The sequence below is a fragment of the Carcharhinus amblyrhynchos genome, chromosome 11 (genome assembly GCF_965287045.1).
Source record: "Carcharhinus amblyrhynchos chromosome 11, sCarAmb.v2.hapA, whole genome shotgun sequence".
In the NCBI taxonomy this organism is placed as follows: Eukaryota; Metazoa; Chordata; class Chondrichthyes; order Carcharhiniformes; family Carcharhinidae; genus Carcharhinus; species Carcharhinus amblyrhynchos.
In genome coordinates, this window is record NC_137334.1 from 8387806 (window position 1) to 8410996 (window position 23191).

General features: G+C 44.0%; 1 protein-coding gene across 5 annotated transcripts in view; it reads left to right on the top strand.

The window, feature by feature from the left end:
- The window catches only part of LOC145349908 (aldehyde oxidase 1-like), a 185889-nt gene that overhangs the window by 104091 nt on the left and 58607 nt on the right, over positions 1-23191 (top strand). For 4 of the 5 annotated variants that reach the window (XM_080198567.1, XM_080198563.1, XM_080198565.1 and 1 more), the window contains 4 exons: positions 1176-1269; positions 7424-7548; positions 16342-16475; positions 20261-20348. In XM_080198567.1, coding sequence (XP_080054693.1) covers positions 1176-1269; positions 7424-7548; positions 16342-16475; positions 20261-20348 — 441 coding nt within the window. The remainder of the gene's footprint in view (positions 1-1175; positions 1270-7423; positions 7549-16341; positions 16476-20260; positions 20349-23191) is intronic. The other variant, XM_080198564.1, reaches the window with a different exon arrangement.

Sequence of the window (23191 nt, forward strand, 5' to 3'; positions counted from 1 at the left end):
TGGAAGAGACCTCTACCTAGCCCTGCTGGAATTCAGGAAGTGGATTTAGAAGGAAGGAGAACCTTTCAGACTCCAAATAGACGGCAGTAGAGGAGGAAAAAAACAAAAATTCCTACGGAAAACAAAGAATGACCCTGCCCTGAAAGTGGGGCTGAAAAATCAAGAACCAGAATCCACCAGTGAAGCAGCAGATAACCAGACAAAGTCTGAGAGTTCTGAAAACTATCTAAGGAGTGAAAGTGACAGAGCTGGAGAAGACCCTTTGCCCTTCAAAATCATCTCTGTCACTGTTCAGAACATCCTGTGGAAGAACTGTAAAAACACTGCGATACAGTTATGAGGAAAAGACAAAACAGACTGATCAAAACAGAGTGTGAAAGAATGGATTGTGTACTTGAGTAGAATATGATCTCAGTCTAGTTTGTTCTAACAGAAACTAGTCTGAAGTGTTTTTTTGAAAATATCAAGATAATAGGTGGTTTTGATTGTGGACTCCAAAATTAGATATTATATGGTGCACTCTAGATTGCATATGCAGTTGAGAGTCAGGTTGCACATGTTACAGAAGGTTGGACAAAGCTGCAGATGCCTTATATTTATGTGTTCATGATTAGAAAATATGTTTTTAATAAAGTTAGTTTACATTGATGGGGTCAGTCCTGCATTATAAATATAAGACAGGAGATTTTGTAGTGGTATAAGTAAGCACAGTAGGAGATTTGGGAAGAATGGGGCAAGGGAACATGGTAGGGGATTAATGAGGAATGGAGTGAGGGAACACAGTGGGACGTTTGAAGACAGAGTGGGATGAGGAAACACAGGGAGTTTGGAGGTAAAGTGGGGTGAGGGAACAGAGGGAGATATGGAGGCAGAGAGGGGCGAGGGAGCACAATGGGAGGTTGGGGAGAGTGAGGTAAGGAAGTAATATGGGGGGTTTCAGAGGAATGGAGTGAGGAAAACAGAGGTTTGGGGAGAGTTGGGTAAGAGAACACAGTGGGAGCTAGGTTTACGAGGATCTCAGATTATAGTTGATTGCATGAGAGGAGGTCAATGTTCTCTATAATTTGAAGAACAGCTGTTTTGGCCTGTTATGATACAATGTCCATAGTTGATATAGTATACCCAATTGTAATGGAAGGTAAATAAATGTCTGTGCTTTTAACATCTGTCCCTAGGATGCAATTCAGCACAAGTCCTTTTTTGGCCACAGGAAACTGGAGAATGGAAATGTTGATGCTGCATTTGAAAAAGTTGACCAACAACTGGAAGGTACAGTTAAAGATTGCACAGCTCACTGGATTGTTACAACGTGATTATTGACAAACAGCATTTTAACTTCTGTAACAATGTTCCATTTATAAAATTGGACTGTTTCAATCCGTAATCATACTGAGATTCACTGGCTAAGGGCAGGATTTTCTGGTCACGCTTACCCCAGAACTTGAAATTTTCACCTTGAGGTCAACAGACCTTTAAATGGTCTGTCAAATTGTCTGTTCCACTCATGAACATTCCCATGCCAGGCGGGACCAGAAAATGGATTGCTATATTTTTGACTGAGTAGCTATTTTTCCTTTGGTGAGTTAGAGGCTGTGGTGAGTTGCAGTGCGCAAGTATCTTTGTATAAGTTATCCAAGCCTAACTGGTTTCAGTCTCTAAGACATCTCCTAGGAACTGAACCATTGCATAGTTATGGGACAGTGGTCTGTGTCTGCAATGTTCCATGATATTGGCAAAAATAAGCAAGCCTGAAGATTGGAAGCATTTTAGCATTCTGCCATGGAGACAGAGAAAAAGACTAAGAAAAGAAAAATAGAATGAGAATAAACTAATGAGAAGTGTTAAAAAAATTGTAACAGTTTCTACGGGCATGTAAAAAGGAAAAGATTAGCAAAAACAGATGTGAGCCTATTAAAGTTGAAGTCAGGAAAACATATAATGGGGAATAAGGAAATGGAAGAGAATATGAAACAAATACTTTGGGCACGATCTTATGAAAAAATTCTAAATGCCGAAAGAGCGAGAAAACGGGATGGAATGGTGCCAGTCTTTTTGGCGAGCTGCGAGTCACAATCTGATGGCACTTAGTGCGAAACAAATACCAGGATGTAATTTTTGCCTGGTGAGGGGAGGGGGCTCACTTTGGGGGGTGGGGATGGGGTTGGGAGGCAGAGACTGAAGCTGGTTGTGAGCTCTTGGGGCACCATTGCGCGTGTACTAGGAGATCTTCTGCACCCCATACTTCACTTACCCCATGGATTGCTCTTCACCCCCACAACACCATGTCAACCGCCCACTTTGCTGGTCTTGTCTCCACCTTCCCCTATTCCCACTCCCGCCAATTGCCCCCTGCATCTGTCTAAACCCCCCTACCCCACTGATCACCTCCTGTACCAATCTACCCCTCCCAAATGCCAAATGACCCGTCAATCACCCCTGTCTGCAGAATTCCTCCCCATTTCCCAATCATGCCTGTCTACGAAGTTCCCTCCCTCCCCTAAACCTCCGTCCACACTATTCTCTTCTGCCTGATCACCATCCTTGCACAGATCCCTCCCTCCCCACTCGACACCCCGGCAGAGTTCCCTCTCCTACACCTGTGAGCTCCTATTACATCCCGCCTCATGCTCCACCCCCCTTCAAACTCCATCCCCACTCAAGTCCCACCCCTTCGGCACTGCTCTTGGCACAGTTATGAACCCAGTGGGCACTGCCAGGGTGCCAGTGCCCGTGGGCCCTGCCCAGCGCTGTCCCTAACCACCCAGGGGTTTCAATGGCCTCTGATTCGCCCTGGTGAGGCCATCAGGTCTGGTCTCCTGCTGGTGGAGACCAACTGTGATTCTCGCTGGTAAGAAGTTTGAACAGCGAGCAGTTAAGTTCAAGTGAGCCTGAATGATGATGAACTAATGATATGCAAATAATGTCGTTAATATTGAAATTGGCTTTGCACCTTTTCTGTGCATGAAGCCAATTTCATCAGCAAAACAGGGCTGGTATGATCGGGGGCGGGGGGGGGTGAGAAACTGGGCATATTTCTCATTTTTTGACTCACAGAATCATAGAGTCCTGACAGCACAGAAGGAGGCCATCAAGACTGCACCAACAAGAATCTCACCCAGGCCCTATCCCCATAACCCGAGGTATTTACTCTGTTCATCCCCTTGACACAAAGGGGCAATTTAGCATGACCAGTCAACCTAACCTGCACATCTTTGGACTGTGGGAAGAATCCAGAGCACACTGTGTGCAAACAGTGCTGAATTTGATTTATTATTATCATATGTATTAACATACAGTGAAAAGTATTGTTTCTTGCGCGCTATACAGACAAAACATACCGTTCATAGAGAAGAAAACGAGAGAGTGCAGAATGTAATGTTACATTCATAGTTAGCGTGTACACAAAGATCAACTTAATGCAAGGTAGATCCATTCAAAAGTCTGATAGCAGCAGGGAAGAAGTTGTTCTTGAGTCAGTTGTTCCGTGACCTCAGACTTTTGTATCTTTTTCCTGATGGAAAATGGTGGAACAGAGAATGTCCGGGGTGCGTGGGGTCCTTAGTTATGCTGGCAGCTTTGCTGAGGCAGCGGGAAATTTAGACAGAGTCAATGGATGGGACGCTGGTTTGTGTGATGGATTGGGCTACATTCATGACCTTTTGTCGTTCCTTGTGGTATTGGGCAGAGCAGGAGCCATACCAAGCTATGATACAATCAGGAAGAATGCTTTCTATGGTGCATCTGTAAAAGTTGGTGAGAGTCATAGCTGATATGCCAGATTTCCTTAGTCTTCTGAGAAAGTAGAGGTGCTGTTGGGCTTTCTTAACTATAGTGTCAGCATAGGGTGACCAGGACAGGTTGTTGGTGGACACTATAAACTTGAAGCTCTCGACCATTTCTACTTTGTACCCGTTGATGTAAACAGGGGCATGTTCTCCTTTATGCTTTCTGAAGTCAATGACAATCTCCTTCATTTTGTTGACATTGAGGGAGAGATTATTGTTGCCCCACTAGTTCACCAGATTCTCTATCTCATTCCTGTACTCTGTCTCATCATTGTCTGAGATCTGACCCACTACGGTGTCATCAGCAAACTTGAAAATTGATTGAAGGGGAATTTGGCCACACAGTTATAGGTGTATAAGGAGTATAGTAGAACACAGCCTTGTGGGACACCAGTGTTGAGGATGATCATGGAAGAGGTGTTGTTGTTGCTTATCCTTACTGAGTTAGGAAGTTCAAGATCCAGTCACAGGGAGAGGTGTCGAGGCCCAGGCCAGGGAGTTTTGAGATGAGTTTCGTGGGAATAATAGTGTTGAAGGCTGAGCTGTAGTAAATAAATAGGAGTCCGACATAGGTGTCCTTGTTATCTAGGTGTTCCAGGGTTGAGTGCAAGGCCAGCGAGATGGCGTCTGCTGTGGACCTGTTGCAGCAGTAGGCAAACTGTGGTGGATCCAGGTAGTCTGGGAGGCTGGAATTGATTCATGTCATGACTAGCCTTTCGAAGCACTTCATAACGATGGATGTCAGAGCCACTGGCTGATCATCCTGAAGGCATGCTGCTTAGTTTTTCTTAGGTACCGGGATGATGGTTGTCTTCTTAAGCAGATAGGGACTTCAATTTGTTGTAAAGACAGGTTGAAGATGTCTGTGAATAGTGTGGTGACAACAGGGTTTTCACAGTAACATTCATTGCAGTGTTAATGTAAGCCTATTTGTGACACTAACAAATAAACTAACCTTAAATAATGGGTTGCAGTGAAACCAACCATTCTGGATCTGTGAACTTTTGAGTAAGTAAGGGGTGGATTCTCCTGGCTCACTAGCTGCCAGCGGGAATTGCGATAGCCTGGACAATTAGGCAAAAAAATGGGTTTGGCACTCATCACAATGCTCCCTGTCAGTCCTGATCACGTTTCAGCCCATAGCGGCAGGCAATCCGATAATTATATAAATCAGTCAATTGTAATACAATTAGTGGGCTTGGCGGCCCATTCACTGACCACCCCACCATTCACCCGCCTCTCCAATGGGAAATGCACCAGGTGGGCTTTGGTGTGGCCATGGCCAGTGTGAACCTGTGCTGTACCCCATGGCTCAAGGATATCACCACCTCAGCAAAGAGGGACATCCTCCACCCACCACTCAAATAATGACTCACACAAATGGATCACACCATCCCACACCATGCAGGCATGACGGTGACCTTCGTTCCAGGCCCCCTCAGACTCCCCTCACTTAGTCCACTCCTCCTCTCCAGACCCGGCTACTCAGCCCTCCTCCCCCGAGACTCCCAATCAGCCTATCTCCCTCCTCAGAACCCCATCTCCCTCTTCCAACTCCTGTTCAGGCCCCACTTCAGGCCACTTGCCTTGGCATTGCCAAAAGCGCACTGAACCTGGCACTAACACCATGGCCTGGGCCCTTGGGACCTGAAACGGGTCAAGGAGGTAAGTCAAGTGTCCATGTACCCTCTGTTGCTGGCAGAGCTGCAGAGGGAGGGATGCCCAGGAAGTGTGCTTGGGCTGGGAGCAAGGGATTGACCTTGCCACTCTCCCCTGGGATGCCCTTTTAAGGCCTGGCATACCTGATGATCACCTCTGGCATGGTGATTTCAAGCAGCCCTGTGAACAACATCTTCATTCCTGTCTGTCAATTGTGAACATTTGTGGCCAGGTCATTTTAATTTCCTTGCCCCCTAGACAGCTGGCAGGCTTTCAAATATCAGCATGTGGCCAAACGGGCAATCTAAAATGGCGTTTTGTAAAGCACTTTGGGACAATTGGGCAAGAACTAAAACAACAGGCTGCAGTTTATCGACAGAGACAAACAGGCTGCAACCTGATCAGTGAATAAACAGGATATGAGTCATCTCCAAGATGAAAGGGACTTTATAGTCACTCTGGCTTGTTCCATCTCCAGGACAAAAGAGACTTTCTGGTCACACTGGGTTGTGTACCAGGCATAAGGGCACCGTGAACCCTTATTTAGGAGGGAAGTATGTGACCTATGTGCCTCCAGCACCTACAGACATGGCTGTTGGGGACACACCAACAGATCGGTGTGGTAGCACCTGATTGGACTCTTATCGATCGGGGAATCAAGTCCTGATCAATTGACTGGCAATGGCCAAAAGGGGTGTGAAACCAAACAGGGTATGAACAGTGCCACACAACCAGAAATCTCTCTCTCTGACCCCACGAATGAGCTACAACAATGGTGACCATCGCCAGCGACAACCAGCACGAGGAGATCCACCACACACGAGAAGGAGGGAAGGAAGACCAGAGCCAGAGTGCCAGACCAGACCAAAGGAACAGACTACGCAGACAACTACCAAGACCAGCGCACAGATAAATGTCTGCTTGGGTACTTGCCAGTCACGCAGAGTTAAGTCAAGGTCTTATATTGGACTTGAATTCTAGTATTTTCTGAAAAATAACTTATTGTTCGCTGGATGGGTGATTATTGATTGTGTGGGTTTAAATAAATATTGGTTGTACTAATAAGACGTCTACTTGTAGTTATTTGTCCAGCGTATAAGGGTTAAAACAGACTGTGCAGCAGGCAACAAGCAGTATTCCATTATGCAACAAAGATTTCTCTTTCTCTCTGTCAGAAGCTGAAGGTGTGAGCAGACTCCTTTGAGTCCTCCAACACCCTGGGGGAGAGTGGCGAGGTCAATCCCTTGCCCCCAGCCTGAGCTCACACAACCCCAAGGTGGATGCTCCTCTTTTCTGAGGGGTTAATGGTGCTACCCCAGACCATCAGGGTTCAGCATACCAAGTCCCCACTGGTCATGACCAGCACCAAAGCCCACCTGGAGCATTTCCTGCTGGAGAGACAGGTGAATGGCTGGTGAAGCCATCAAGCCCACTAATTATACTACAATTAGTGGGTTTGCATAATAATTGGGTGTTGTCTGCTCAGGGCGGAAGTCCGATTGGGGCTGACAAGGTGGGTCGGGTGAGCCCCAGTAGCCCAGTGGAAATCCTGATTTTTGGCTGCACCATTCAGCAAGGGAGCAGGATTCCTGCTGGTTGTCTGATGAGTTTGGTGAACCCCCACAATCCTTAATGATATTGACAAGCTGGATGTTGAAAGGATGTTTTCTCTTGTGGGTAAGTCCAGAATTAGGGGTCACCTTTATAGGACAGAGGTTAGGAGAATTTTTTTCTCTGAGAGTTGTGCGACGTTGGAACTCTCTGCCACTGAAGGCACTGGAATTGGGATCACTGAATAATTTTAAGGCTGGGTAGATAGATTGTTGTTAGGCAAGGGAAGCAAAGGTTATTGAGGGTAAATGGGAATGTGGAAATCATGATCTTATTGAATGGCGAAGGAGACTTGAGGGGCTGAATGGCCTATTTTTGTTCCTATTTTATACGTTTATATGTTTCTATTCCAACATTTTTATTTACAGGACAAATTCATATTGGAGGCCAGGAACACTTCTACATGGAAACCCATAGTGTCCTTGTCATTCCTAAAGGTGAGGATGGAGAAATCGAAATCATTTGCTCAATCCAGCATCCAAAAAATGCCCAGGTAAGTCATTATAATTCAAACGGCCTTCGGGTACTACTCTCATTAGTGTAGGTGAATCATAGCAGTTTGTGTTCTAATAATTTAACAAGGGAAAGATCTATTTTTGCTAGTTGTAGTGCTGCTGTCAGAGCTATCATGACTGTTCCTCTTCTGGCCTCCTCCCTTGAACAATGGATATCAACAGCTGCAGCCATTTGGTTCCTGGACTAGGGACAGGAAGGTCAGTCAGGCTTCCAATTCCTGATAACCAGTAATCCCGATGGGCAGCAAGTATAAATGAGCAAAGGCATCAGGGTGAGGTGAAGACCAGGGTTATCAGGTTATCTATCTTCACCTGCCATGGTCATTTTCTATTCAGGCTTTCATGTGTGCACAGAGACATCCATTTGGAAGGGTTACCACTATTACCAGGGTAACTACTAGCAAGACAAAAGGGGAAAGAACAGGAATAATAGGGAGTGGAAGAAAAAAATCAGCAAAACATATGAGGAACTGGAACATGAGCTGATTTAAGTTAGCATTAAGCCAATGTTAAGCCATGCTGTTTGTAAAATATTTGCTCACTCTTCAGGGTATTTATTGTATCAATCACCCAATCTTTGAGAGTCAACTGTATCCCTGCTCTGCTCTTTTTTCCATCTCCTTTTCTCCCTTAATCTCCTGAGGGTGGTGACTCTGGTTTGGAATGTGGGTCCTGTTCTATATTTTGAGTGGCCAGCATCTGAAATTATTAAGAGAGGCTTCAGACATTGCATGGAACAAGGAAGATATTTTAGAATAGAGAAACATAGGTACAGGAGGTTTATGCAGTACAAAGGCTGCACTGGGGCAAAGCCCAGTTCTACATACTGACTCCATGCATCTAGAAGATTCTGTTGAGAGAGGACTCCACCCTTTGGTGGGAGCACTCATTTTTGGTTTCCATTGGTCCCTCAAGTCAGGTGACCTTCTATTGTTGTACCGTCTTAAAGAGACAGATACCACACACACATTTCTCCCCCTTTAACTTTCTTATACAATCTTCAAAATTGACTTACTCAACCCACATTGCGGATAAATAATTGTAGACACAAGTCAGACATTTGCAAATTGATGAAACAATTGTTCAATGGAGAGATCTTGAGGCTTTCATTTAACATAATACTTCAAGTAGTAGGTTTCAACTATGCACAGTTCCAAATATGGTTTTGCATGAGATTCTTCCATATAGGCTTGCTGCTTTCCAAGTTCTGTCCTCAACTCTGCACTGACCAAAGACTTTATACTTTACTCTGTGGACAGTGTCACTCTCCAATTCTGCATTGATCTTTTTCTTTGTCACACACTGTACTCTACAGTGCATGCAGGTATGATCATCGCAATACAAGACAGTCTTACGTCTTGACAGCTCATCCATCCAACTGGTAGTTCAATCGTTCAGTTGAATCTTCAGAGAATTCCCAATAATGGCTTTGGTAAATGATACCTCTGTTCGATTTCTGCTTCAATAGAATGGCAACTTTTGCAGTAGATGATACAGGATATCCTGCATGAGCGCCCTGGATCAAATCTTTGATGTGTTTCACTCTTTGACACCCATCACCAACTTAATAACATCAATCTCAGTTTGTTAGGAAATGCTTGTGGTACTCTATTTCTGGTACTTAGGTTGTGTCGTAGAGTTTCTTCTCTTTCTAGCATTTCAATTTGGTATCTTTTTCAATTATGACATAATTTGGTATCTTTTTCAATTATGACATAATTATGTCATACTGATTCTTGTATTTTTCTATCATATGATCCATCTCTTCCTTCTTCTGCATCAACCAATCTTTTGGAAGGTATGGTGACAGGTGAGCGCTTTGCAATTCATTCAGTTTATGTTTGATTTCTTCCAAGGTAAAACCATCACTGCCTTCTAACAACATTTTTTCCTTCTTATCTTTTAATTAGACAATTCTAACTTGTTCAACAATTCTGTTCTCCCTTTTGGTCTGTCCATGGCTATGTCCTCCACAGCACCTCGAACACCAGACAGTTTCTGCCTCTCAGCAGAATGTTTCTCAAGCTCATTTGCATTTTCCATCCAACTGGTCATTCAATTGTTCAGTTGAATCTTTAGAGAATTCCCAATAATGGCTTCGGTAAATGATACCTCTGTTCCGATTTCTGCTTCAATAGATTGGCAACCTTTGCAGTAGATGGTACAGGATATCCTACATGAGCGCCCTGGATCAAATCTTTGGTGCGTTTCACTCTTTGACATCCATCACCAACTTAATAACATTAATTACATGGGATTCCCTTGGCCTTCAATTTCCATATGACCTCTGTTGCTGAGTTTTGCACATCTTTTTCTTTCAACTCCTTTTACCTTTCATTCACATCTTCATGCTCTAACTCCAATCCCTTTACCACTTGATGGTGAATGTTGCGCTACTTCCATTCCTTTTCACAGGCTTGTTTTTTATCTAGCTTAGATAAAGCTGGGCTGCTTTTCATTTGATTATGGATCACAATGTTTTACCACATTTTCTATTTGCTGTAGTTCTTGGTGAAGTTTGTTTAATTTCTTTTCACTCTTACTATTTTTTTCTTTTCTGTGGCTTGTCTTACTTTCAGACTGATTACAGCTTTATTGTTTGCTTGCATTTCATTGCTAAAATTTTCAAGGAACTTTTCTTTACAGCACAAAAGGACGGATACAACTGAATCTTGTTGCCTTTAACTCTTCAATTAGTCAATAAGGGTCTTCCATTGCCTATTTTCTGGGTTCTCTCTGTTCCTCTTTCTCTGCGTCTTCCAATACTTCCCCTTCCGTGGGATTTCCGGTGTGCCAACCTCTCCAGGGTATCTTAGTTCCCCCTTTCTCCTGGGTCTTTCAGTGCACTTTACTTCTCCAGGCTCTTCCAGTGGTTCACCTTTCCAGGGTTACTCAGCCGGCCAGTCCTCTCTCCAGGGTTTTTCACTGCCCACCCTCCCAGGGGTATCCCAGCACCTTTCCCCTTCTCTGGAGTCTTTTACTGCCTTTTCTGAATCTGACGTGGTCTCTTCCTTGAGGGGTTCTTACCTCCTCCAACCTCCAGAGTTACCTCTTACTTAAGGCCTTAATTTACTCTACTGAGGTTTTGCGTTGCTCACCGACCCTCCTTATCAAATTTCCCTCTATCTGGTGTCTTCTCTGATTTTCCTATCCCTCGTCCTTTGTTCCTTTTTGTGGCTGTATCATTAAATGTTGCGCATGTTAAATGCATTACCTCTTTAAATGCATTACTGCTTTAAGACCATGTAGTAATTTTTTTAAATATAGGCTGTTGTTGCTCAGACAGTTGCTTCCTTTTTGCTGGTATATCTTGCAAGTGTCTCAGTGTCAGTACCAAGTGTCTCTGGCTGCTGTTTCTTTCCCAAAACTCTAGCTTTTTTTTGAGTTCCAGCTATTTTGTTTTAAAATTTAGCTTATTTGCTTGTTTAAAACAGTTTCCAGAACTTATCTTCTGGAAATTGCACTGTTCATGGGGTCTTTACCTGGATCCTTTGCACGTTCTGTTCGGATTGGGAACCTGAAATAACTTTTTTTTCTCCTTTTTCTCTTTCTAATTCTGAACTTGTTTATGGCACTCAATATCTTTAAAAGAAAACAAAATGTTTTCCCTGGATTCATCTTTTTAAATCTGAAACGCTTTTCTTCCAGCTGGCTATATTTTCCTTCCATTTCAAACTCCTGTCCTTCCCATGCTTTACTCAACTTGCGCTTTTCTTATTTCTGAGGCTAATTTCTCTTCATTTTAGTTTTTTTTAAGTCTTTCCAAATCTCAACTGCCTGGCAACATTGGGTTCGTCACTCCAACTGCCCCTCACGGTTTGGCACTAGCTGAGCAACTCTCTGAGTCTTATTTGGCCAAGAGGTATCTCTCTTTTCCAATTTCAGTTAAACCAAATACTCACAGGTAAGCTGAGTCATTCAATCGATTTTCATTTCCTCACCAGTGTCATATTTTTTGTGTGGCCAGCTCTGGAATTATTAAGAAAAGCTTCAGACTTTCTTTGAAACAAGGAAGGTATTTATTGAAGAGAGAAACTTAGGTACAGGAGGTTAATCAGAGCCCAGTTCTACATGCTTATTCTATAATTTCAGAAGATTCTGCTGAGAGAGAACTCCACCCTTCGGTGTGCATACCCACTCTCAGTTTCCATCGGTCCCTCAAGTTAGGTGTCCCTCTATTGCTGTACTATCTTAAAAAGACAGATACCACATACACAATAATTCCAGGGATCCTTTGGGGATAACCTTATACCAATGAACTATCTTCACATGAATTTTAGGACAAGCTGTTAGGAGGAGGTAAGATGGAGGCATCATATCTAAGAACTTTCTCACCTTCATCCTATGACCTGACACTGAACTTTCCAGTAGAAGTAACTGCAAGAGACCTGGATTTGAAACTCTGATAAGGAAGGCAGTTAAAATAAATTCAGAGGTATATTCCTGTTCCAATCTTACCGACTGAGTGCAGCATGGGCAATCATTCTAACAGTCCTCTTTCAATATGCAATTTGGCTTTGAAGACAACGTGAGAGCCCAATCTGCCATTTTATCCTGAGGTTGAAGCTGACAGTGCTGACTTCAAGCCAAAACCTTTTTGGGAGTTGGGTTCAGGGCCAGAATAGACCCAGCAAGATGAGATTTCTACATGATCAGTTTTTGGTTTCTTTATGGGTCAGGAGAAGTAGGATTGATACTCCACGCCTTATAAGGCAACCTTAGGCTTCTATATGCCTTGAAATTTCTCTATTTGGGATTCTTTTTCTACCGGGTATTGTATCCCTGGATAGGTGTCTCCAAAGGTCAGATAGCCACTTCACGTAGACCTCCTGTGCCCTTTTGATCAGGAAGTTAGCAAGAGACATGTTAAAATCAACCATGCCTTTCCGCATCTAAACCCAACTACTTGCTGGGTCACAAACTCTCCAGGATTTTTCTCAAGATGATGAAAATTAAACACGACTGCAAAAAAATTCAGAAGAGAAATCATTGAGCCGCACTGAAATATAATGTGATTTTTTAAATGTTCTTTGAACTGTTTAATTTAACTGTAAAATAAGTGGCTTTTGACTGGTTGAAGCAAACAAAAACACAAAGAAAATTACAGCACAAGAACAAGCCCTTTGGCCCTCCAAGCCTACACCAACCATGCTGCCCATTTGAATTAAAACCCCCTACCCTTCCAGGGACCATATCCCTCTATTCCCATCCTATTCATGTATTTGTCCAGTCGCCTCCTAAATGTCACTATTGTATCTGCTCCCACTACCTCCTCTGGCAGTGAGTTTCAGGCAACCACCACCCTCTGTATAAAAAAATTTGCCTCGTACATCTCCTTTAAACCTTGCCCCTCGCACCTTAAACCTAAGCCCCCTAGTAATTGACTCTTCCACCCTGGGAAAAAGCTTCTGACTATCCACCCTGTCCATGCCTCTCATAATATTATAGACTTCTATCAGGTCGCCCGTTGTTCCATCATGAACTAACCAAGTTTCTCCAAACTCTCCTCCTAGCTAATGCCCTCCATATCAGGCAACATCCTGGTAAATCTTTTCTGTACCCTCTCCAAGGCCTCCACATCCTTCTGGTAGTGTGGTGACCAGAATTGAACACTATATTCCAAGTGCGACCTAACTAAGGCTCTATAAAGCTGCAACATGACTTGCCAATTTTTAAACTCAGTGCCCTGTTGATGAAGGCAAGCATGCCGTATGCCTTCTTGATTACCTTCTCCACCTGTGTTGCCACTTTCAGTGACCTGTGTACTCAGATCCCTCTGCCTATCAATACTTAAGGGTATATTTACTGTATATTTTTCATCTATACTAGACCTTCCAAAATGGATTAAACTCCATTTGCCATCTCTCCACTTTAGTCTCCAGCCGATCTATATCCTGCTGTATCCGCCGACGGTCCTTATTGCTATCCACAAGTCCACCAACCTTTGTTCGTCTACAAACTTGCTAATCAAACCAGTTACATTTTCCTCAATCATTTACATATATTACGAACAGCAAAGTTCCCAGTATTGATCCCTGAGGAACACCACTCATCACAGCCCTCCATTCAGAAATGCACCTTTCTGCTGCTACCCTCTGTTTTCTAAGACCGAGCATCTTGCCAGCTCACCTCTGATCTCATGCAACTTCACTTTCTGTATCAGTCTGCCATGAGGGACCTTACTGAAGACCACGCAGACAATATCCACTGCCCTACACTTATCAATCATCTTCGTCACTTCCTCAAAAAATTTGATCAAGTTGTTGAGACACAACCTCCTCTTCATAAAATCATGTTGCCTCTCACTAATGCATCCACATATTTCCAAGTGGGAGTCAATCCTGTCTTGAAGAAACTGCTCCAATAATTTCTCTACCACTGACATAAGGCTTACCAGCCTGTAATTAAGAGCTAAGAGTAGTGGGCGAGAAGAGGATTGGGAGAGGTTTAAATGTCAACAAAGATTGACAAAAAAGATGATAAAGAAGGGTAGGAGAAACTATGAAGCTGGGCTTGCGCTTAATATAAAAAAGGATAGCAAGAGTTTTTATAAATATATAAAAAGGAAGAGGCTGGCTAGGGTGAACGTTGGTCCCTTAGAGGATGAGAAGGGGGACTTAGTGGTAGGGGATGGGGATATGGCTGAGGTCCTGAATAACTTTTTTGTTTCTGTCTTCACGGAGGAGGACGTGAATAATTTGCCGGGTGTTAGAGATGGAAAGGTGGTAGGACTGGAGGGTTTTAATGACATTACTGTTACTAGAGAGGAGGTGCTTGACAGACTGGAGGGACTGATTGTGGACAAGTCGCCAGGACCGGATGGAATGCATCCGAGGGTTGTGAAAGAAATGGCGGAGGTGATAGTGGATGCCTTGGTGGTTATTTTCCAGACATTGCTGGATTCCGGGGAAGTGCCGGAAGATTGGAAAGTGGCTAATGTTACGTCATTGTTTAAGAAGGGTGCCAGGCAAAAGGCAGGGAATTATAGGCCGGTTAGTTTAACGTCTGTTGTAGGTAAAATGTTAGAATCCGTCATCAAGGAGGAAATAGCGAGGCATCTTGATAGGAATTGCTTGATAGAGCAGATGCAGCACGGTTTCGTTAAAGGGAAGTCGTGTCTGACAAATTTACTGGAGTTCTATGAGGATGTGTCTAGGGCGGTGGATAGAGGAGAGCCGGTGGATGTGGTCTCTCTGGATTTTCAGAAGGCGTTTGACAAGGTACCTCACAAGAGGTTATTGCAGAAGGTCAGGGGACATGGAGTTGGGGGTAGGGTGTTAGCGTGGATAGAGGATTGGTTGTCAAATAGGAGGCAGAGAGTGGGGGTCAATGGGTGCTATTCGGTTTGGCGGATGGTGACTAGTGGAGTGCCTCAGGGGTCGGTGCTGGGGCCTCAGCTATTTACCATTTATATAGATGATCTGGAGGAGGGAACCGAGTGTAGGGTGTCGAAATTTGCTGATGACACCAAGATTGGAGGAAAGGCAAATTGTGCGGAGGGTGTGGAGAGTCTACAGAAGGATCTAGATAGGCTGGGCGAATGGGCCAGGAACTGGCAAATGGAATTTAATGTTGGCAAGTGCGAGGTGGTCCACTTTGGTAGGAAGAATGGTAGGAAGGATTATTACTTACGTGGCGAACACTGCAGCAGGCGATGGTGCAGAGGGACCTTGGGGTCCTTGTGCATGAGTCGCAAAAACCCAGCTTGCAGGTGCAGCAGGTGGTCAGGAAGGCGAATGGGATGCTGGTCTTCATCGCGAGGGGGATTGAATATAAAAGTAGGGAGGTCTTGCTGCGGCTGTATAGGGCATTGGTGAGGCTGCAGCTGGAGTAGTGTGTGCAGTTTTGGGCGCCGTACTTTCGCAAGGATATTTTGGCCTTGGAGGGAGTGCAGAGGAGGTTTACTAGGCTGATGCCGGAGTTGAGGGGGTTGAGCTATGAGGAGAGGCTGAATAAACTAGGCTTGTACTCGTTAGAGTTTAGAAGAATGAGGGGAGATCTCATTGAGACGTATAAGATGATGAATGGGATGGATAGGACAGAGGTGGAGAGACTCTTCCCGCTCAGAAAGGATAGTAGGACTAGGGGGCACAGCCTCAAGATAAAGGGGGGGCGGTTTAGAACGGAGTTGAGGAGGAACTTCTTCACTCAAAGGGTGGTGAATCTCTGGAATTCTCTGCCCGTTGAAGTGGTGGAGGCTACCTCGCTAAATATTTTTAAGACGTGGGTTGATGGGTTTTTGATAAGAGAGGGGATTAAGGGTTATGGGGAGAGGGCGGGAATGTGGAACTGAGCCACGACAGATCAGCCATGATCTTATTGAATGGCGGGGCAAGCTCGAAGGGCTAGATGGCCTACTCCTGCTCCTATTTCTTATGTTCTTATGTTCTAATTACCTGTATTATCCATGCTACCCTTCGTAAATAAAGGAACCACACTGGCTTATCTCCAACCCTCTGGGACCTCCCCTGTAGCCAGAGAGGATACAAAGATTTCTCTCAAGGCCCCAGCAATTTCGTCCCTTGCCTCTCTCAGTATTCTGGAGTATATCCCATTAGGCCCTGGGGACTTGTCTACCTTAATGTTTTTCAAGAACCCCAATATATCCTCCTTTTCGATCTCAACATGATCCAAACTATCTCAGCAGAGATAGCAAGCCTTAATTGCTAAGCTGCATTCTTGTTCAGGAGTTAAAATTGAACCACCTCCAGTTGGATCTGTAAATAAATTTGATTTGTAGATCTGTTGGTAAGTTTTGCTTCTTCTGATAGACAGTAGTTGCAGATGTGCTGGGGATTCCATTCAATCGAGTCACAGTCCGTGTCAAAAGGATTGGTGGTGCCTTTGGTGGAAAGATGGCAAAAGCCAGCAAAATAGCAGCAATCACAGCAGTGGCAGCTCACAAGTAAGTAGTTCACTAGCTTGGAGTTTTGTTTAGTGTAGGCTGTTTGTTGTGCAGGAGTGTCACTAATATTCTCAGGTCAAACTTTGACCTTTCACCTCTGGACACGAGGTTCGAGTCCAGCACAACCTGACAGGATCAGACTCTTCAGATGAATGTCTGTGTGTGGGTCTGTTGCAGGGTTTTTCAGAGACTAAATAATGCTGAAACTTTGGCTACTGCAAAGACTTGTGAAGTCAGTATCGTGGTTGTACAAATAAAGATGTATCTTTATTTGACCAATGATCGCTGGGCGAGATAACAACGAGCAGTCCAACATCTCTCTGAGAGAAGGCCCTGAGCATTCCAAAACCACTCTAAAGTTACAATAATCAGACAAAACAATTATAAATTTTCAAGTTCGCTTTCCCTGCCTTCCCTTCAGTTATAAACCAGTCATTATTAGTGCAAATCAATCATTGTTATCAGTTGTCATAAACCTTAGCCTATTACATTCCATAGAATCCTTACAGTGCAGAAGGAGATCATCCGGCCTATTGAATCTGCACTGACAACAATCCCAGCCAGGCCCTATCCCCATAACCCTATGCATTAGTCCCCCTGATACTAAGGGGCAATTTAGCATGGCCAATCCATCTAACCCACACATCTTTGCACTGTGGGAGAAAACTAGAGCTCCTGGAGGAAACCCACATGGGGAGAATGTGCAAACTCTACATAGTCAGTGACCTGAGGCTGGAATTGAACCTGGATCTCTGGCACTGTGAGGCAGCAGTGCTAGCCACTGTGCCACTGTGCTGCACTGAGTACACTCTACTCTCTGACATCTTCTGCAGTCCTACAGACCTCTGAGATATCTGCTCCTCTAATTTTGACATCATGAATATGCCCAGTTTTAATGCCTTCATCTGCCAAGGCCCCAAACGGTGGAACTTCCTCTCTATACCTCTCTGCCTTTGTAACCTTCTTTCCTCCTTTAAGCTGCTCCTTAAACTCTGTCTTTTACCAAGCCTTTGATTAGGTGTTCTGATAGCTCCTTATGTAGCTTAGTGTCAGATTTTGCTCTAGCATGTTTCTGTGAAGTCCTTTGCAATCCTTTATAATGTTAAATTTTGTTGCTGTACCTGCCTCAGCAGTGTTTGATGGAACAGCGTAGATGGAGCTTTACCCTATCTAACCTGGGTTGTATCTGCATCAGCAGTATTTGATGGTACAGTGTAGAGGATGCTTCACCTACCCTGTTGTACTTGCCTCAGTAGTTTGATGATGCCATGCCTTCATCATTCAATGAGGGAAGGGGAAATTTTACAACGGCATCACCAGAAGTGGCCTGTACATTCAAATGGCTTTGATTGTATTAAGATTTGTCTTTGTTCCTCTTTTGAAGATGCTGTCTGATAGAGTTACATTAAATTCTACAGTGCAGTATCAAGCCATTTGGCCCAACTGATGGTTAGATTATCTCATGTTGAAGATGTTCACTGCCTGGTCACCCTAAATGTTATTTGCCATTCATCAGCTCATGCCTGAATGTTGCCCAGGTCTTGCTGTTGGCAGACCTGCTTCAATACCTGAGGAGTTGCGAATGATACTGAACACCAGGCAATTATCAGAGAACACCTGAACTTTTGACTTCAGGATAGAAGGATAGTCATCACTGGCTGTGGAATCACTTTCCTCCATCTCTTGCATGCTGCTTGTTTAGCACACACTTAGTTTTGGCGTTGTAGTTTCACCGAGTTGGTACCTCATTTTTACTTCCCTTGGCATAAAGTCCTTATTGACCAGAATTGGTTTTCTGGCTTGATGGTGATGGTAGAGTGAGGGATATGCAGAACGATGAATTTATAAATTGTGATTGAATACAATTGTGCTGCTATTGTTGACCGACTTGAGCAACCCTTGGATGTCCAGTTATGAGCTGTTAGATCTGTTCTGAATCTATACCTTTTAGTACAGTGGTATTGCCACATGATATAATGGAGGGTTTCCTCAGTAGAAGATGGGGCTTTGTCTCCACAAAAGCTGCGTTCAGTCCTACCAATGTGGTCATAAACTGGTGCATCTGTGGCAGGTAATTTGGTGAGAGCAAGGTCAAGTCTCTTTTTCCCTCAACATCTGTCACAGGGCCAGTCTTTATTCAGGCCTCCCAAATTTCCTTAACCTAGTTCCTCTTAAGTGCATTTACACTCATCGCTCCATAACTCTTGGGATACAGATTTAAATTATGAGGACAGTTTACATAGTCCATGCTTGTAAAACCTTGCGTATCCTTCTTTAATGAGTATAATTACCCACCTAAGAAACTCGATGTTACTGGTCATGGATTCTGTGGGTCCTTATGTGGCTAATGAGCCTGATCCTTGAGCTGCATCTTTGACTGCAAACTTACCATGTGTTTCCGGGCTGTGGGTTTGGTTCTTGGACGGTAGTTCTCTGGCATTCTTTTCTCAGGCTTCTTCCCCAGGCCTCCACTTGCCATCGGGTGACCTCAAAAAATTGTGTCATTCAATCAGGAAGTTCCTCCAAGTAGGCCTCTCTTGAAAAAGGGTCTCACAGGAGTTAAGATCTATGTTATACTTCTTGAGGTCAGCTTTCTGGATGTCTTTGAAATTCTTTCTTTGTTCTCTTGTTCGGAAGCCTTCCATGAGCTGGAGTAGATTTACTTTGGTAGTTCGGACCCTGACATCTTAAGCACATGGTCAATCCAGCTGATTTGGCTTTTGGATGATCATGACTGCGAAGTTAGTGATCTTGGCTCCCTCAGGAAACATTGATGTTAGTACATCTGTTCTCCCAGCTGATGTAGGGAATCCATCTCAGACAGTGTTGATGGTATCTCTCCAGAATCTTGAGGGGTATTTGTATGTTGTCCATGTTTTTGAGCCGTAGAGAACAGTTGGGAAGATGATTGCCTTGTACACAAGGATTTTAGTTTCAGTACGAAAGTTGCGGTTATCATAAACACTTATCCTTAGGTGTCTGAAGGCGGTGCTTGTAGACTGCATACAATGTTGGATCTCAGCATCAATATCAGCCTGAGATGAGAGATGGCTCCCCAGGTAGGGGAAATGTTCCATTTGGGAGGGTTGATCTTGATGGAGGGAAAGAATGGATCTTGCCTGGGTGGATTGATAAAGCACTTGAGTCTTTGTGAGGTTGAGGCTGAGACTGATTCTTCGGTGTGTTTCCGTGAAGGTGTCAACCATGGCTTGGAGATTCTCTTCTGAGAGAATGGAGATGGCAATGTGAACCATATCGTGAAGTTCCACATGTGATGTCAGTTTGCTTTCTTCTTGGATTTCAACCGTCCATCACATAAACATGTCCATTCCACTGGGAAGCTTGTTTATGACAAGGTGAAAGATGGCGGTGATGGAGATGGAAAAAATGGTAGGGGTGATGACATATCCCTGCTTGACTCCAGACTTGACCTCGAAGGTTCTGTCTTATTTCTGTCGGGAAACTGTTGGCAACATCTTGTCATGGTGGGGTCAGAGGATATTGATGAATTTCTCTAGACAGCCGGCCTTTGACAGGGTCTTTCATAACACTTCCTGGTTCCATGCTAAAATGTCCTTGGTGTCCCGAGATGTGTAGGTTAGGGGGATTCCTGCTCCTATTTTCTATGTTTTGTACACAGTAATCAAGCTATAGAACTTTAGCCAATGTGGTGAGGGAGAGGAATCCACATAAAAGTGAGCCGAGTAGATATTAAAGACCTGTATAATATTTGCTCTGAGTCATGAGTAAATGTCTGATTAGAGGTGGCTCTCTGTGTGCTGCAGGACAGCCTGTTCAGTACGCTGTGTGTTGGAGAGAGGAGAGGACATGCTGATCAGTGGGGGTCGTCATCCATTCGTCGGCAGATACAAGGTCAGAACATACAGGCTAAATTGTAGATTCCAAGTGTAAAGTAAGTTCTTTCTTAATGTTGACTCACAATGTTTTTCACTTTAATATTGTTAATATTATGTAAATACATTAATTTAACATTATCAATTTTACTTTAACTTCATTTGCCACAGATTTCCTCTTCTGTGGCTTCGCTGCTCACAAAACATTTCCCATGGTGCTGCACCTTCACCTTCAATCCCTCATTTCTATGTGTAAAATATGAAGGCTGAAGATAAAAAACCAGCTCCCAAGAGGGAGTGAGGAAAGTCATTCAAAAACCAGCAGCAAAGCTCGGGAAGAAGTGGTGAAGTCAAGGAAGGAGTTACCCCATCTACATCTACAAAGTGATGAAGCAGGTTCATCCTGATACTGACATCCCTTCCAAGAGCATGAGCATTGTTCGTGAATGATATTTTCGAGCGCATCGCGGGTGAGGCTTGCTGCTTGGCCCATTACAAGCTCATCGTCAACTCCCAGGAAATCCAGATCATTATGTGCCTGCTGCTGCCCGGGTTATCGGCCAAACATGCCATGTCAGAAGGGACAAAGGCAGTGACCAAGTACACAACTTCAAGTCAAACTCCACAATGGACTGAAAACCACTCTCTTCCTCCTTCCCCATCCCTTGCTTCTACTGGCCTTGCTGACTGCCCTCCACTTCTTGCCAACTTCACCTCCTCTGCCTTGCTGACTCGCTCCTTGCCTCCCACCTCTGTTCTCACCTGAAGGCTCGTCTGTTCTTAAGTGGTTTCCCAGTCCTGCTTCTGGCTCCACTTAAGAAGTAAGAAGTCTCACAACACCAGGTTAAAGTCCAACAGTTTATTTGGTAGCAAACGCCACTAGCTTTCAGGGCTCTGCCTCTTCGTCAGGGGGCTTACAAATAGTGTGACATGAACCCAAGATCACAGTTGAGGCCATCCCCATGACTTGCCTGGACTTGCAACATCTCACTTACTGTCCTGTTTGGAGACAATACACATCTCTTTAACCTATGCCGAATATTATCTCCACTCACATTGTCTGCACCTTTCAGACTTGATTAGTTGTAAAGACTCGCATTCTAATCAGTAGTATTCTGTAAACTGAATGTGTGTCTTTATATGCCCTGTTTGTGATCAGAACTCCCCACTCACCTGAAGGGGTAGAGCCCCGAAAGCTAGTGGCATTTGCTACCAAACAAACCTGTTGGACTTCAACCTGGTGTTGTGAGACTTTTTACTGTGTTTACCCCAGTTCAATGCCGGCATCTCCTCATCATGTCCACTGAAGAACTCATACTGTGTCCTGGTATCCATCTAGTGGTAAAAAGTGGTCAGTGCAGGCAACTGCTAACTGCACGGTCAACTTTTGCCACTAGAGGGAGCCTGGTAAAAGTACTGTGTAATGAGGTGAGTCTTGGTACCCCACGTCGTAATTTTTAAAAATAATCTTATTTGTAGATTGCATTTCTTTCATATTTAGTGAAGCAGTTTATTTTATCAGCTAGGAATGCATGGTGCCTCACATGTTAGCCATGGTTAGGAAGAAAGGTTAGTCATGGCAGAGATCAATCCCAGCCTCCTGGATTGCCTGGATCCACTACAGTTTGCCTACTGCCGCAACAGGTGCACTGCAGATGCCATCTCCCTGGCCCTTCATTCAACCCTAGAACACCTAGGTAACAAAGACACCTATGTCAGACTCCTGTTTATTGACAATAGCTCAGCCTTCAACGCGCTCATTTCTATGAAACTCATCTCCAAACTCCATGGCCTGGGGCTTGGTTCCTCCCTCTGCAACTGGATCCTGAACTTCCTAATCCACAGACAACAATCAGTAAGGATAGACAGCAACACCTCCCATGATCATCCTCAACACTGGTGCCCCATAAGGCTATGTCCTCAGTCCCCTACTATACTTCTTATACATCTATGACTGCATGACCAAATTTCCCTCCAATTTGATTTTTAAGTTTCCTGATGATACCCTTTAATGGGTTGGATCTCAAACAAAGTACATGAATGAGGTAGAGAATCTGGTGAACTGGTGCAACGACAATAATCTCTCCCTCAATATCACCAAAACAGTAACTTTATTGCAGTGTTAATGTAAGCCTACTTGTGACAATAAATAAAACTTTAACTTTAGTCATTGACTTCAGGAAGATTAGTGGAGAACATGCCCCTCTCTACATTAATGGGGACAAAGTAGAAATGGTTGAGGGCTTCAAGTTTTTAGATGTTCAGATCACCAACAACCTGTCTTGGTTCCCCCCATGCCAACACTATAATTAAGAAAGCCCACCAATGCATCTACTTTCTCAGAAAGCTAAGGAAATTTGGCACGTCCACTATGACTCTCACCAACTTTTACAGGTGCACCATAGAAAACATTCTTTCTGGTTCTGTCACAGCTTGGTATGGCTCCTGCTCTGTCCAAAATTGCAAGAAATTACAAAGGGTCATGAATGAAGCCCAGTACATCACACAAACCAGCCTCCCATCCATTGACTCTGTCTACATTTCCCACTGCCTTGGAAAAGCAGCCAGCATAATTAAGGACCCATGCATGCCAGACATGCTCTCTTCCACCTTCTTCCATCGGAAAAAAGATACAAAAATCTGAGGTCATGTCACAACCAGCTCAAGAATAGCTTCTTCCCTGCTGCTGCCAGATTTTTGAATGGACCTACCTTGCACTACATTGATCTTTCTCTACACCCTTGCTGTGACTGTAATACTACATTCTGCACTCCTTTCCTTCTCTACGAACGATGTGCTTTGTTTAACACGCAAGAAACAATACTTTTCACTGTATATAAAAATGTTACAATAATACAAAGA